Source organism: Aulonocara stuartgranti, assembly GCF_965226115.1.
Source record: "Aulonocara stuartgranti genome assembly, chromosome: 18".
Lineage (NCBI taxonomy): Eukaryota > Metazoa > Chordata > Actinopteri > Cichliformes > Cichlidae > Aulonocara > Aulonocara stuartgranti.
This window is the reverse complement of record NC_138954.1, coordinates 9,997,388-10,010,121: the sequence shown is the minus strand read 5'-3', so window position 1 is coordinate 10,010,121 and position 12,734 is coordinate 9,997,388. Positions and strand designations below refer to the sequence as shown.

At 39.5% G+C, this 12,734-nt stretch overlaps 1 protein-coding gene across 1 annotated transcript; it reads right to left on the bottom strand.

Moving 5' to 3' along the window:
* Window positions 1–1,578: 1,578 nt before the first annotated feature.
* hectd3 (HECT domain containing 3) lies at window positions 1,579–12,677 on the bottom strand. The gene is made up of 20 exons (XM_082513692.1): window positions 12,592–12,677; window positions 11,782–12,227; window positions 10,414–10,667; window positions 10,181–10,316; window positions 9,609–9,730; window positions 9,100–9,213; window positions 8,891–8,973; window positions 8,611–8,776; window positions 8,349–8,430; window positions 8,063–8,245; window positions 7,929–7,981; window positions 7,664–7,832; window positions 7,471–7,584; window positions 7,206–7,295; window positions 3,376–3,582; window positions 3,139–3,268; window positions 2,587–2,661; window positions 2,125–2,206; window positions 1,959–2,030; window positions 1,579–1,799 (listed from the first exon to the last, which is right to left on the bottom strand). Exons 2-20 carry the CDS (start codon window positions 12,130–12,132, stop codon window positions 1,715–1,717), a joined length of 2,568 nt encoding a protein of 855 aa, XP_082369818.1. The 5' UTR covers window positions 12,133–12,227; window positions 12,592–12,677; the 3' UTR covers window positions 1,579–1,714.
* Between the last annotated feature and the right edge of the window lie 57 nt (window positions 12,678–12,734).

Below are 12,734 nucleotides of genomic sequence, written 5' to 3'. Positions count from 1 at the left end.
GGGTGTTTGGGCTCATTGTCCTCTTGAAACACCCAACTGCCTTCAAGTTTAGTTGTTGATCCAAAGTAAAGTATAAGAATTTGAAGGTACTCCCTCCTCATTATTCTATCCACTTTGTGGAATATACCAGTTCCACTGGCGGCAAAACAGCCCCAGAGCATGATGCAACCACCATCTGGTATAATGTTTTTAGGTCATCTTTACTCCTCCAAACAAACCTCTTGTCACTGCAGCCAAATAACTCAGTTGGTCTTGTCTGACCATAAAACTTTTGTCCAGAATGTATTTAGCTTGTCCATCTGGGCAGCGGCACATTTCAGTCACGCTTGAAAGTATCAACTTTGAAGCAAGGCAGTCTTTCTTGGTCAGCAACCTCTCAGTCCATGGTGATATAAAACTCCCTCCACTGTTCCTGCAGTCTCCAGCTCATGTTAGGCTTAAGTATTTCGCTGTTCCTGAACATCCTAACCAATTTGATCTTATCTAAGAGTGACGGTTGAGTTTTTTAACAGACCTTGCCAAAGGGATGGCAGATCCAAACAAAGTATTATTTTTATTTACTTGTCCTTTTATAAATTCCATCTGTGCCTTGTAGCAACTGTCAGACAAATATAACCACAATAACAGAGTTGTTACCATTGCAGACATTAAAGACACTAACAACAAGAAAGTGGTGTAGGAACACAATCACACATCAAATATAAGTAAGGGACATCCATATCACACCACATCATATAATCACCTATATTTGTTGAACAGAGAAAGGTTGAAAAGACCTCTGGGCTCAAGATCTTTTATAGACTGGGCCATTACTGCCATATGAAGTGGCTGGTGAGTGGATAATGACATGTATTTAATTACTGCTGTGACAAAAGGACTTGATGACTGCAGGGAATGGTGCAAATGTTCTGTTTATGTATTTGCATGCACGCGTCTTTCAGCGTGCCTTTGTCTGCTTCTCACTGTGTATCACCATGTTGTTATTTTTGCTTTTGTACTCCAACTCTCCTCCCCGAGTCCCGTCACGCTGCTTAAATAGAGGAGCCACGATTAAACGATGGCTACCTGCTGTTGACCATCCTTCCCTGGCACTGCCCTCTCCCTCTTCAGTGGCTGAGTCACAAACCACACCCCGCAACAACTTCTATTTTGTTTTACAATTTTTAGAGTTAGTAGTGAAAACAGATGTCATTTCAAAATGTATAATAAAAGAATAGACATAATGTTAAAGAACGTGTAACACAGGTACTTTAAATAGGTTGTTTTCAGATACAAATATAATAAAATAAAGATTAAGAATGAGTAAATACATATAATGCGTAAATCTGATGTAAAATTTTATTAACAGTAATTAATTGGACCGTGTGTTATACAGATGACTTTATCTGTTTGATCATTTTTAACAGTTTGGGTTTAGAAACACTGTTTACTCATTTTTATTACCAGCAACATTTAAACATGACATGTCATGATAACTTCTTCCTGTTTTGTCTGGGTTAAATGAGTCTTGAAGAAAAATTTGATCTTTTACTGAGTTGAACACATAAAAAGTTAATAAAAACCATACTGAGTCACGTCCATGTTTCCATATAGTTATTTATTATATACAGCTATTGGTTATTTGGCAGTTGTGAGGGTATGGTGAAAAGTTGGCAAGATATCTTGATTCGACTGAGTTGTGGCGTGTGCAGCGGTCAGTGAAACAGTAGGGAGATCACTCTTCCCAGGGACTCATGTCGGTATCAATGGCCACACAGTTGTACGCAGCATAGCGCAGCTTCTCCTCACAAACTTTCGCACTGCAGGACAAAACAAGGAATAGAGGAAACACAAGACAATAATGTAACAGTGCTGTCAACTTCAAAAACTGCTTAATAATCTTTAAGAGATTTAACTTCTGTTAAATCATCAATGCATCATTAATAACAGTGCACATAAAGCACATGGGGTTGTTATACCTCGGATAGTTGGGTAGATAAAGGGTACTAGAACATGTGGAGGACTGTGGAAGTGCATCAGTCGTTTCAGAGCTGAATCAAGAAAACAAACAACAAAAAACAAATTACAATCAAATCTAAATCTAATTGTAGTCAAATAATAATAACTACGTACACTTGAACTCACCCTTGTTTGTCAGGAAAGACGTAGATAGGTGCAGGAAGACGACTTCGACCGGTTACAAACCTCAGAAACCTGCTGCGATCCTCTGAAGACAGAAATCAAGAATATCAGTCTGGGTCAAAATCTGCACTTGAATAATGCAGACACAAATACAATTTAGCATCTTTATATAAACCTAGAACCTAGACCATAAATTCACCATGAAAGAGTGAACCGAGCTCATAGACAAAGCACGATAAGGTTTATTTTTCAATCTTATACAACCCGTCTTCTTCTTAACACCAGAGGATCTGCCCCCTGCTGGTCATTACAAAAAATAGCAATTTAAGGGATTTCTCCATTGGCGTCATTTTTCGGACCCAAAAGCTTTATCTGTCTTTTATATTTGGCCATTGGTGCAGAGTTTATGTTGTGAGAGCCATTTACTAATTTTTAAAATGGGGCAAAAATAAACAGTGAACTCACCATTGGTGAAGTTTGTCAGCGCCTCCCATAAGTACTGCACTCTAACATCACTTTGTTCCAGGTCCTCATAACGTGCTGGTGGGGAGAACAAAAGATTACAATGGTTTGGTTACTTGCAGCATTTTGTGACTTAATACAACTTGCATCTTATTACTTCACCTTAACTTGTACCTTAACAGAAACAACATCTCAGACCTCATTTGTGGTCGAGGATTTGAAAGGAACGTGGATAAAACGAAGATGGGAAAAGTCCCACAAGAGGTCAACCTGTTTTGTATTTTTAAAGCTACGCCAAGTCCACTTGTGAAAAAAGGTACCACATGCATACACGGGTGTACTGAAAATGAAATACAATTCATTCGAAAACATAACAGATACCACTGCTAAAATTAGATTTAGTTTAAACTAAGCTAGAATTTTATTTGAATTTATCCACTTCCAGTTGTGTCTTGGATAAATTACTTGCAAATGGTCCCATTTCACTTTCTTAATTACGACAGAAAAATGTCTGCTTATAGTCAAAGTCAGTTTAAATCCAGGCCGGACACTCACTGAGTCGCTTCAGAGCTTCCACAGTGATCTCTGGGTCTCCACATATTTTCTTTTCCACTTCCTGCCAGGTGAGCAGGTCCAGCACTGCCTGAGGAACCACCTTCAGCAGTCCCGTCTGTATGGCAGCAATCTGTAACACACGTGTACAAACCACTAAAACATCACTGGAGTATTTTACAAAGAGTTGGCTTAAAGAGTAAAAGAAATACGGGTAATTCCAATTTATGTGAAGCCCACCTGCTGTTTGCTCTCCTCCATCCGAGCTTTCTGCACCAGGCGGATAAACTCACTGCGGTCCTCATAACGAACTGACACATTACTGCCACCGGGGATCAGTTCCACCATTGAGCCATCCGTCAGCAGAGTGGTGTAGACCAGCTCCTCCCCAAATCGGAACTCAAATGTCTCCTGGTCCATGTTCTCCATGGCCTCCAGAAGGTTTACCTGAACACATGTTCACAGTGAGGCAACCAGGAAAACAACCCATCCAATCTGTTAATTCCTTCTAGATTTTAATTTTAATGCAAAAAGAAAAAAACAAACCCAAAACGCTACATGAAACAAATGTAATCGATCAACAAACTGTAGGAGCAAATTAATAATTATTATAAAATAGTGACAATAAATTCTTGTACTTTTATGAAACACAGTCAGCAGAGACTTTTCTTCTTTCAAAGCTTTGACATTTAAATGACACCACCTATGGAACGCCAGGACTGCCATAATGAATTAATTAAATACACCATTAAATAATTAATTAAATGTGGCAATAATTAATTAAAATTGGAATTAATTAATTAAATAAATAGTTATGATATATGTAATTAATTAATTATTGACACATTTAATTAATTATTTATGTATTTCACGTTTTAATTAATTATTGACACATTTAATTAATTAATTATTGACATATTTAATTAATTATTTATGTATTTCACATTTTAATTAATTATTGACACATTTAATTAATTATTGACACATTTAATTAATTATTTAATGATATATTTATTTATTTCATTTTGGCAGTCCTGACGCCTGGCTCTCATCATGAAATAATTTTATCTGTCAGCCTCACCCATCAAACTCAGGGGGCGGGGTTAACGCTGATCGAGTCAAAACCATTGCTTTGGCCTGGTGGCCATTGTTTCTAGCACACAACAACCGGCATGTGGAAGCTAACAGAACTGAGCTTTGAAAAACCCTGTTTGTGTGTTACCAAATACCGTTTTAATATTTTTTTAGCCGAGAATGTAGTGGTTTAATCTTCATGTGTCTGGTCGGTTTGTCAAGATACAGCCTCTTTGCAAAAGTGTTTCGATGATTTCGGAGATGTCGTCCCAGTCTCACGGCAAAGCGTGGGATAGACCCGCTCGCCTCGCAAGCAATCCCACCGACAAAGCGCAGGCCCCGGTACACAGCTGTAGTAACCCCCGCTGACTTCTTTTACTGAGGTTATATTTATCGGTGTTTTATTTCCTGATGTTCTTATGTGTCCTACGTGTTTCAGTCGCCAATTCTGAATTATAACTAACATTAAAAACATGTTTAAGGAGGAGAGAGAGCAAATAAATCTGTTCAACATCTGATCTTTGGGTTTTTGTTCAGTAATCAGCGTGACCTGTGTATAAACACATAAAAGAGATAACGTTGGTGTTTCCGTCATGTAGTAACTGCTGGCTTTAACTGTACAAAGGTTGTTCGACACTATGAAACACATACAGACTTCATGATGTTCGGCTAATATTTTTATTGTGAATATTAATCATGCTGACCTCGCTCTGTACACCACGCAGCGAGGTCAGCATATCCACGATATCCTCAGCTCCATGAGTTAACACAAAGTTTCCCAGCTGACTATCTAACTGCCAACTATTCCAGAGACGTGAAAATATACAGCATAAAGAAAAGTGTAAGAGACTCAGCAGCAGATTAGAATAACAGTTATACATTTAATAAATCACCAAATGAATCCAAGAAACGAGCAAACCTGTTCCGACAATTTGAATTTGTATTCCCTCAGCTGCAGACTCGCTGCTGTTTAAATGTTTGAAAAGGAAGATTAGATATAAACAAACGTCAAACATAGACTCAGTCTGCCTTCACATTTGATATGAGGCCAGCACGTATAGTGGCCTCAGCAGGCTATTACTGAAATACACGTGCTATATCATAAACTATGATATAAACAGGGAGGTCCTATTAACATGTTTAGTTTTAAAGGACACCTTCCTGCCTTTAGTCTCATTCATGAGCAGTATTAGTTTTCTTCTAACATCCAGAAGTCTGCACGATGTGTTTCATAGTTTGTAACAAGCCTTTGACAGGTAAACATAACATGACCGAAAAAGCAAAAAAAAAAAAAAAAAAAAAAGAGAGAGAGAGAGAGAGAGAGAGAGTGTTGACATAAGAAGAGAAAATTCTCTCAATTATGGAGACAGGCAAATGGTTCATTTATGTTTGATGTGTGTTTATTCCTCCCTAAATATCGTCGGTGAAGTTTGCCATGCACGTCAGATTTTCCTGCGCATTTTTATACCTCTGCCAACAGAGAGAGAAAAAAAAATCACATTCTAACAGACAGCTGGTGCTTAGAATACAGTTGAATAACTATTAAAAAACAGATGATATTTAGATGATAGTTCAGTCTAACACATGTGCCAGTGAACCATTAAACGTCTGTGAAACTATGCAGTTATGAAACGTAACTTTAACCTCAGCCAAACCGATTTGCTCAGTTGTAAATAAAACAGCGAAGTAAACGTGACCCGACAGACAGAACCTGAGTGAATGAAGTCCAGCGTTTAACCACTGAGAGCTAAAACTCAGCTGAGGTTTCAAAGCTGTGTGCCGGTGATTGGACATCAGCCGCTGATAAAGCTGGCTCGCCTATAAAGTGCTCTGTAAGGAAACAAGCTCCAGCAGCTCTGCGCTCGGGGAAAACACTATATTTACTTATCTTGTGCAGAAAAATGCGCTGACATTGCGTTATATCGAGCACCGGCTGCCCAGTTAAACTGTGACTATCACCAGGTAACTAGGCGTGTTTCTTGAATTAGCAGCAGGTGTTAAACAGCTGACAGATGAGGAGGAGGATGCATGCAGGTAAACTGAGGGTCTGCTGAGCTGATCGCTGGTTTCGTGAGAAAAATGTCAGCTCGTTCTTTATGTTACAGAAGCACAGAGACACAAGACCAGGCGGAAAGAGACGATCGTTCGGTGAAAATGAGAATCTGCGAATGCAACATGTGGAACACGGAGAGTGGAATATGTAAACAAACCGGTTAACGTAACCCCCTCGGTGCGCTCTGCATGCTAACTGTTAGCAGAGCTAGTGAAATCTCTGAAAACATCTGAGCACTTTTGCAAACATGTTCTATGTTGACAACCTGACCAGACATACGGCGCGACATTCGCGGCTAAAACACTGTTAAAAGTGTAGCTGGTGACAGAAAAACGGGGTATTTTAAAACTACACCACCACCATTGCTGCCTGTGATTTGATCTGCATTCTGGGATAACTGGCTGCCCCAAGTCTACACAAGCAATCGATTATCTAGGATCGACCTGTTTTGACTTACTTTGCACGGCAACCAATCAAATGTTAGAGAAGCTGCATGGGCAGCGTTAACCCCGCCCCCTGAGTTTGATGGGTGAGGCTGACAGATAAAATTATTTCATGACGAGAGCCAGGCGTCAGGACTGCCAAAATGAAATAAATAAATATATCATTAAATAATTAATTAAATGTGTCAATAATTAATTAAATGTGTCAATAATTAATTAAAATGTGAAATACATAAATAATTAATTAAATGTGTCAATAATTAATTAATTAAATGTGTCAATAATTAATTAAAATGTGAAATACATAAATAATTAATTAAATGTGTCAATAATTAATTAATTACATGTGTCATAACTATTTATTTAATTAATTAATTCCAATTTTAATTAATTATTGACACATTTAATTAATTATTTAATGGTGTATTTAATTAATTCATTATGGCAGTCCTGGCGTTCCATACACCACCATGTAAATGTAATGATTTGAATATCCTCACCAGTACAGAGTCTACTGCAGCAAAGTCTTTACTCCAGCTGACAGCTTCCCCAATCAGCTGCTTCCACACAAGCCCCGGAAGAGCCAAAACCTGCAGGAGTGAACACACAGCAAGTCTGAAAAGTCAAATATCTACAACTAATAAATATTTACAATGGTAATTATCTATGTTACAATAATTTAATAAAACCATTACATTTTTGTTAAAACCCAATAAATATTCTTACACTATTTCTAAAATTGCAAACAACCTACAAAAGACTCACCAAGAAATCTTTCCCTCTGAGAGCAGCACCCATCAGCTGACCGATCCACTCGTATTTGTGGAACTCTTTACAGGAAGGGGTGGGAACGTAATAATCTCTAGCCTCAAAGTCACCCTGACAGATGAGCAAAAGACACTTTTAGAACAACAGTGATATCCATTCTGATGATAGGCGGCAATGGGATAGTGACTACCTGATTGGATGTCCGGCTGAAGAACGGGAGAGGCATGGGACACTCGGACGAGCTGGGGCAAAGCTCCTCCGACATGTCTGCGAGGCTATCTCGAAATCCACCTCCTTGGTCGATAATTCCCTCTGCAATGAACTTGCATTCCCACCACTGGTCATAACGAGCGGGCCACCTGAAGGATCAAAAAGGCACACTGGAGATTCAGATTTTAATCCTCGAGTTATAAAAGTCCTAAATATTGGACACAAGAGGCTGATAAAATGCACACCTGTAATCTAAAGTTTTCTCAAACTTGTCTGACGGCTTGAGACCCTCATACACCTGCAAGAGGAAAAATAAAGCATCTGAATTATTGCACATCTTCTCTACACATTGAATTTTAGGCTTCCTTCTGGTCCCTACCTGGTTGAAGACGGCGTTCTTGCAGGTTGGGTCCAGAGATGAGTTGTCCCTGTGCTCCATGGCCAGACGTCGGTTAATGTAGAGTCGAGGCATGAAGTTTGGCTTACTGGTCTCCGAGTCTTTCAGGCACTGAGTGATGAGGGCTGAGCGGCGCTTGGACAGCAGCAAGAACTGCTTTATGCTCTAATGGGCACCAAAAGACACATGTTATAAAGAAACACATAAAAAATGCTTGCTGTTGTGCACAGATCATAAATGACATGTTAAAAGCTTTAGGACGGCTCACTTTGATCTGGTTGAAGGTACCCAGGCTGTAATCCCAGGCTGGCACTAGGTGCGGGAGCGCGCTGTCCAAAAGATTGATAAACCTGCAGACAGAAAGAGACACAAACTGGAAACACCTTCTGTTTACAGATAACATGGACAATCAGAACACTTTATCTTGAGGGTAAAGACCTGAGAAGTTGAAGAAGGATATTTTTTCCAAGCCCGAAGACAAATATTTAGTTCTGTAAAAAGTACATGGGGCACAATGTTCGCTGACCTACCTCTGGATAACTAACGCTCTGCGGTACAGGATATCTGGTGGGGTGCCCTGCAGACGTGGGTAGCGGACGAGGTTAGAGGACTGGAAAACATCAGCGTTCAGACCCAGATCCCTCTCACAGGACGACTTAATCTTCAAGCCTCGGATCCGCACATCTATTCCATCCTCTGTAAAAGCCAAAATGAGGAAAAAAGCGTTGCTTTATGTTCAGTGCAAAAGCTCCTGCAAAAGCATTCAAACAGAAATCAGCTAGTTTGACACAAAAACATAAAAATTCTGACCTCTACATTCCTCGATCCGAATTTCTATAACTGGTAAATGGGAAGTCATATCCTCAAGCACACACACTTCTCCTATCAGATTACTAGAAACATAAAAGTAAAAGTACATAAATGTAGAATATAAACTGTAATCAGTATGCATTCATTTTTGAACTTTTTTTTTTGTTAAATTGCAAACTGTAGCAATAATCTCGTTTGACAAAACTTACTCATCTATGGTGACGTCACTTAGCTTCTTTAGGTTGTCTCCTTCTCCTCCAAACACTGTGACTCTTTTGGGCATGTAGTTATCATCCGTTGAGTCCACAGTCAGTATCAGCTTACTAGTAAACAAAACAGGCAATAAATAAAATATTGAGACCTCAGCAGCTTATCAGTGAAACAAAAAGAGACATAAAGTGCTTCACATTTTTAAATGTCTAATATAGCAACTCTACGTGATGATTACACCATCATAGGGATAGTGCAAAATTTGGGTATAATACCCAGATCAGTTGTTGTCAAACTTCTTACTTTAGAACCCAAAAACATTATATTCATACCATTATATATACTAATATTAATATATACATTACACCACAAGGCAAAAAACTGCATGTGGCACAGTTTACATTACAGTTTATCTTAATGATCTTGTTGTCATAGTCACTGCACTGTCCAAGCCTTTGACTTTATTTTTACTATTCTTTACTATTACTCAATTTTTGTGTTTCCTTACTTGACCACAGTGCCTTTCTTCATGTGCAGGCGGATCCAGTGTTGGCCCTGCATGCCGTCGCTCTCCCAGTAAGTTTCAACATCGCCATCTGTCAGGCAACTCGCCCCCCCGCTGGGATCTTCCTGTAAGCAAATATCAAGGTTTGATGAATGGACTGAATTCATAAACAAACCCATTTTAAATTCATAAATACATACATATTTGTCATACCCACAAATAATTACATGCATGTTATACTAGACTGTCTATCATGATGGTCACTGGGTCAAATTAAAGTCATAAAAACTTCTCAGATCAATCTAGTTTCCTTTCACTGCATTTTTGATGTCATCAGGAAAGAGGTCCAATGTAACTCCACCGAGAACGCCAATCCATGTTTTGCCAACGTTAAAAAGAAAAGAAAACAAACCTTACGGACTAGTTACTAGTATTCTATTTACCTTAACATGACATCACAAACTACAATCCTCATTTTCTTTTTTTTATACTTAGAAAGATTTAGACTGTTTGAAATGAGATTTAAAGTCAGTCGATGCGAGTTTCATTTGTGACGAGGGCTTAATTTTGCTCACCGAGCATGAAGACACATCGATGCTGGTCACACACTGCTTCACACTCCCCAAGTTCTCGTCCTCTTTTCCTATGTGATCGTAGAAGTAATGCACGAGGTCCTCATCACATTCATATGTCCAAGTAGGAGGAACATACCTGAAACAGTTCAACTGAGCATTAATTGCATTCATTTTAAAATCTGCTGCACCAGAAAACTCAACTTTCCATTTTAACTTTGCACAGACGGACTCACCTCAGCTTCTGGATGGCAGCCTCATCACACTCTGCGATTTTGGGTTTCTCGCCAATGTAAAGTGCATTCTCCACATCCACCACTTGTTCCCACCTGTTGCAGGGCTTGTGGTCGTAGCCAAAGAGCTGCTGCTGCCTAGTGACAGTCTCTGGTGACTCCACGGGTACCAGCCTGTCGCCTCCCTCGGTGTGTTTACACACGAGGATCCAGCCTTCCTCCAAATCTTGGCCCGGACGGTGCTCCTCCAGCTGCTCCTGGGGACAGCCACGGATCAACTGGTCAACATTTGCTTTCTTACCAAATTTACAATAATTGAGAACACACAAATCAACCTATAATACCTTTTTCGAGTTCCATATTTTAAATTTTGTGTCACAGCTCATAAAAAATTCTTATTTATCTTGTATACAAAGTTCATCCACTTTCTGAAAAATCCATATTTCACTCCACCCTTGTTACCTTTAAGCCAACTGTTTTCCTGAATGGCTTGCCCTTTTGCAACCAGTGGGATTAAACAGCAGGTATGAGGAGCTGCATGTCTGAGATGACATTAGGGATATCAGCTTTCTATGACCTCATACAGAGCCAAGAGCTGAAAAACTGTCTGAAATAGTTTTATTTGATGCCAAACACAGGAATTATATTCCTGTGTTTGGCTTACATGAATTATTTGTATGTAACAAAACCCATTATTTCTAACTTTAACCACAATAGACATGTGCACCATTATTGTGCAATATACACTGCAATAATTATAATCAAGATTAATCTATTTTTGCTGTAATAAAATGTGGCAAAAATATATAAACCTCTCTCTTTCTAACTCAGTTGCTCGAGCTTATATTCATGATTCATCATTTTACAGAGCTCTTATTGATAGTGACAAGATCACCTGTTTTTCTGAGATTACCAGTTAAACCTAATGCATATCTTTGGATGAAAATCACTGCAGACATGAGAAGATCCTAATATGATATCACAAACTGAAATCTTCAGTCTTGCCTTTCATTCAGAAAAAACATTTGATATAAGAACTGGAATCAGTTAATGTGAGTTTCATTTGTAAAGAGGGTCAAATTTCACTACTATGTACCTAATATGTTACTTTGCAGCTCAATACTTTTATTCTTTGACCCTTTTAGAGCTGTGTTATACTGAGCCTTAGCAAAGCCACTCAGTTCATCCACTGTCTGAAACTGTCTGAGTGCTTTTAGGCTCACTGGATTATTGGACCTCATTATTTAATGTGAGCATCCACCACTGTAACAGTATGTAAAGTGTATGTAAACAAAGGGTTATTGTTGTTTCAAGCAGCACAAAGACTTTTACTGATGTCACTGCATCCAAGGGGAAGTAACAGCGTCTTACCTTATTCATTTTGACCCAAAGGCCCTGGCTATTACAGTACTCCTCCCCTGTTGTCCGGATGCATGTCCCTTTCTTTGGTTCAATGTTGTACTTGCATGCTTTCTTACTGTGGGCAGTCTGATGGGGGCTTTCGAAGACAGAGACTATGGTTTTTCCCACGGTGGAGCCTCCCGCAGAGGCACCGGAGGAGGAAGCGGATGAGCTGGAAGATGAATCCTTGCAGATTTTGTAGCACACTTCTTTGGGGACATAACACAGACACTCGGGCACCGGTTCGCTCCTCCTGAAAGTTTCGATGCACCTGTTCAGGAAGCGGATCCTGCCGAGCAGCAGGTGAGGGTTGTCGCCCATCGTGAAGGTGGCAGTCAGTAGCTCAGCAGTAGCAGGAGCTCATCGGCTGACATTACACCGCTTTTGTTTTCCTGCGTGGCTGCGCAGGGATGCTCCTGTCAAACCAAACAAAACCCAACTTTCTTTAGAAACTTTGTCTTCGTTTAAAATATCGATTAATTAAACTGGCTCCTAGCTCTCCTAATAAAATCTGAACACTGTTTGAAATGCTAGGAATTCGCTAATCAGCAGGCAAAGTTCCCTGACACAAATATCACCTCCTCCCATTAGGTAAAAGTGAGAGCGCTAACATTAGCATGCTACCAGGGTGTTCAGTAAACGAGTCCATCCCTCACCGCAGCTGTCATCAACAACCCTGGCGGCCAGCTAGGCTCATATTTAACAAAACTTCACGGGACATGAACATTTCACGGAGTAAGAAGTGTGGTCAATTCTTAAAAACAGTAGATACCAACGTACCTGCTGACAAGTGTCCCGCACCCTGTTACAGATTCTATGGTTTTCTGACAACACGGAAGAGCAAAGACTCTTCTGATCCTTCCGGCCTTCCGTCGCTGTTTCCTTTACAAAATAAAAGCTTCTCAGTCGAGTATTTAATTTTC

Bases quoted from the DNA above. Each gene is read 5' to 3' on its own strand.
- hectd3 (XM_082513692.1), bottom strand. From the start codon at position 12,132: ATGGGCGACAACCCTCACCTGCTGCTCGGCAGGATCCGCTTCCTGAAC. The intron at 10,668-11,781 runs GTAAGACGCTGT...GGCTGTCCCCAG, and splicing joins TTTGGGTCAAAATGAATAAG to GAGCAGCTGGAGGAGCACCG. The intron at 7,296-7,470 runs GTGAGTCTTTTG...TCACTCCTGCAG, and splicing joins TCAGAGGGAAAGATTTCTTG to GTTTTGGCTCTTCCGGGGCT.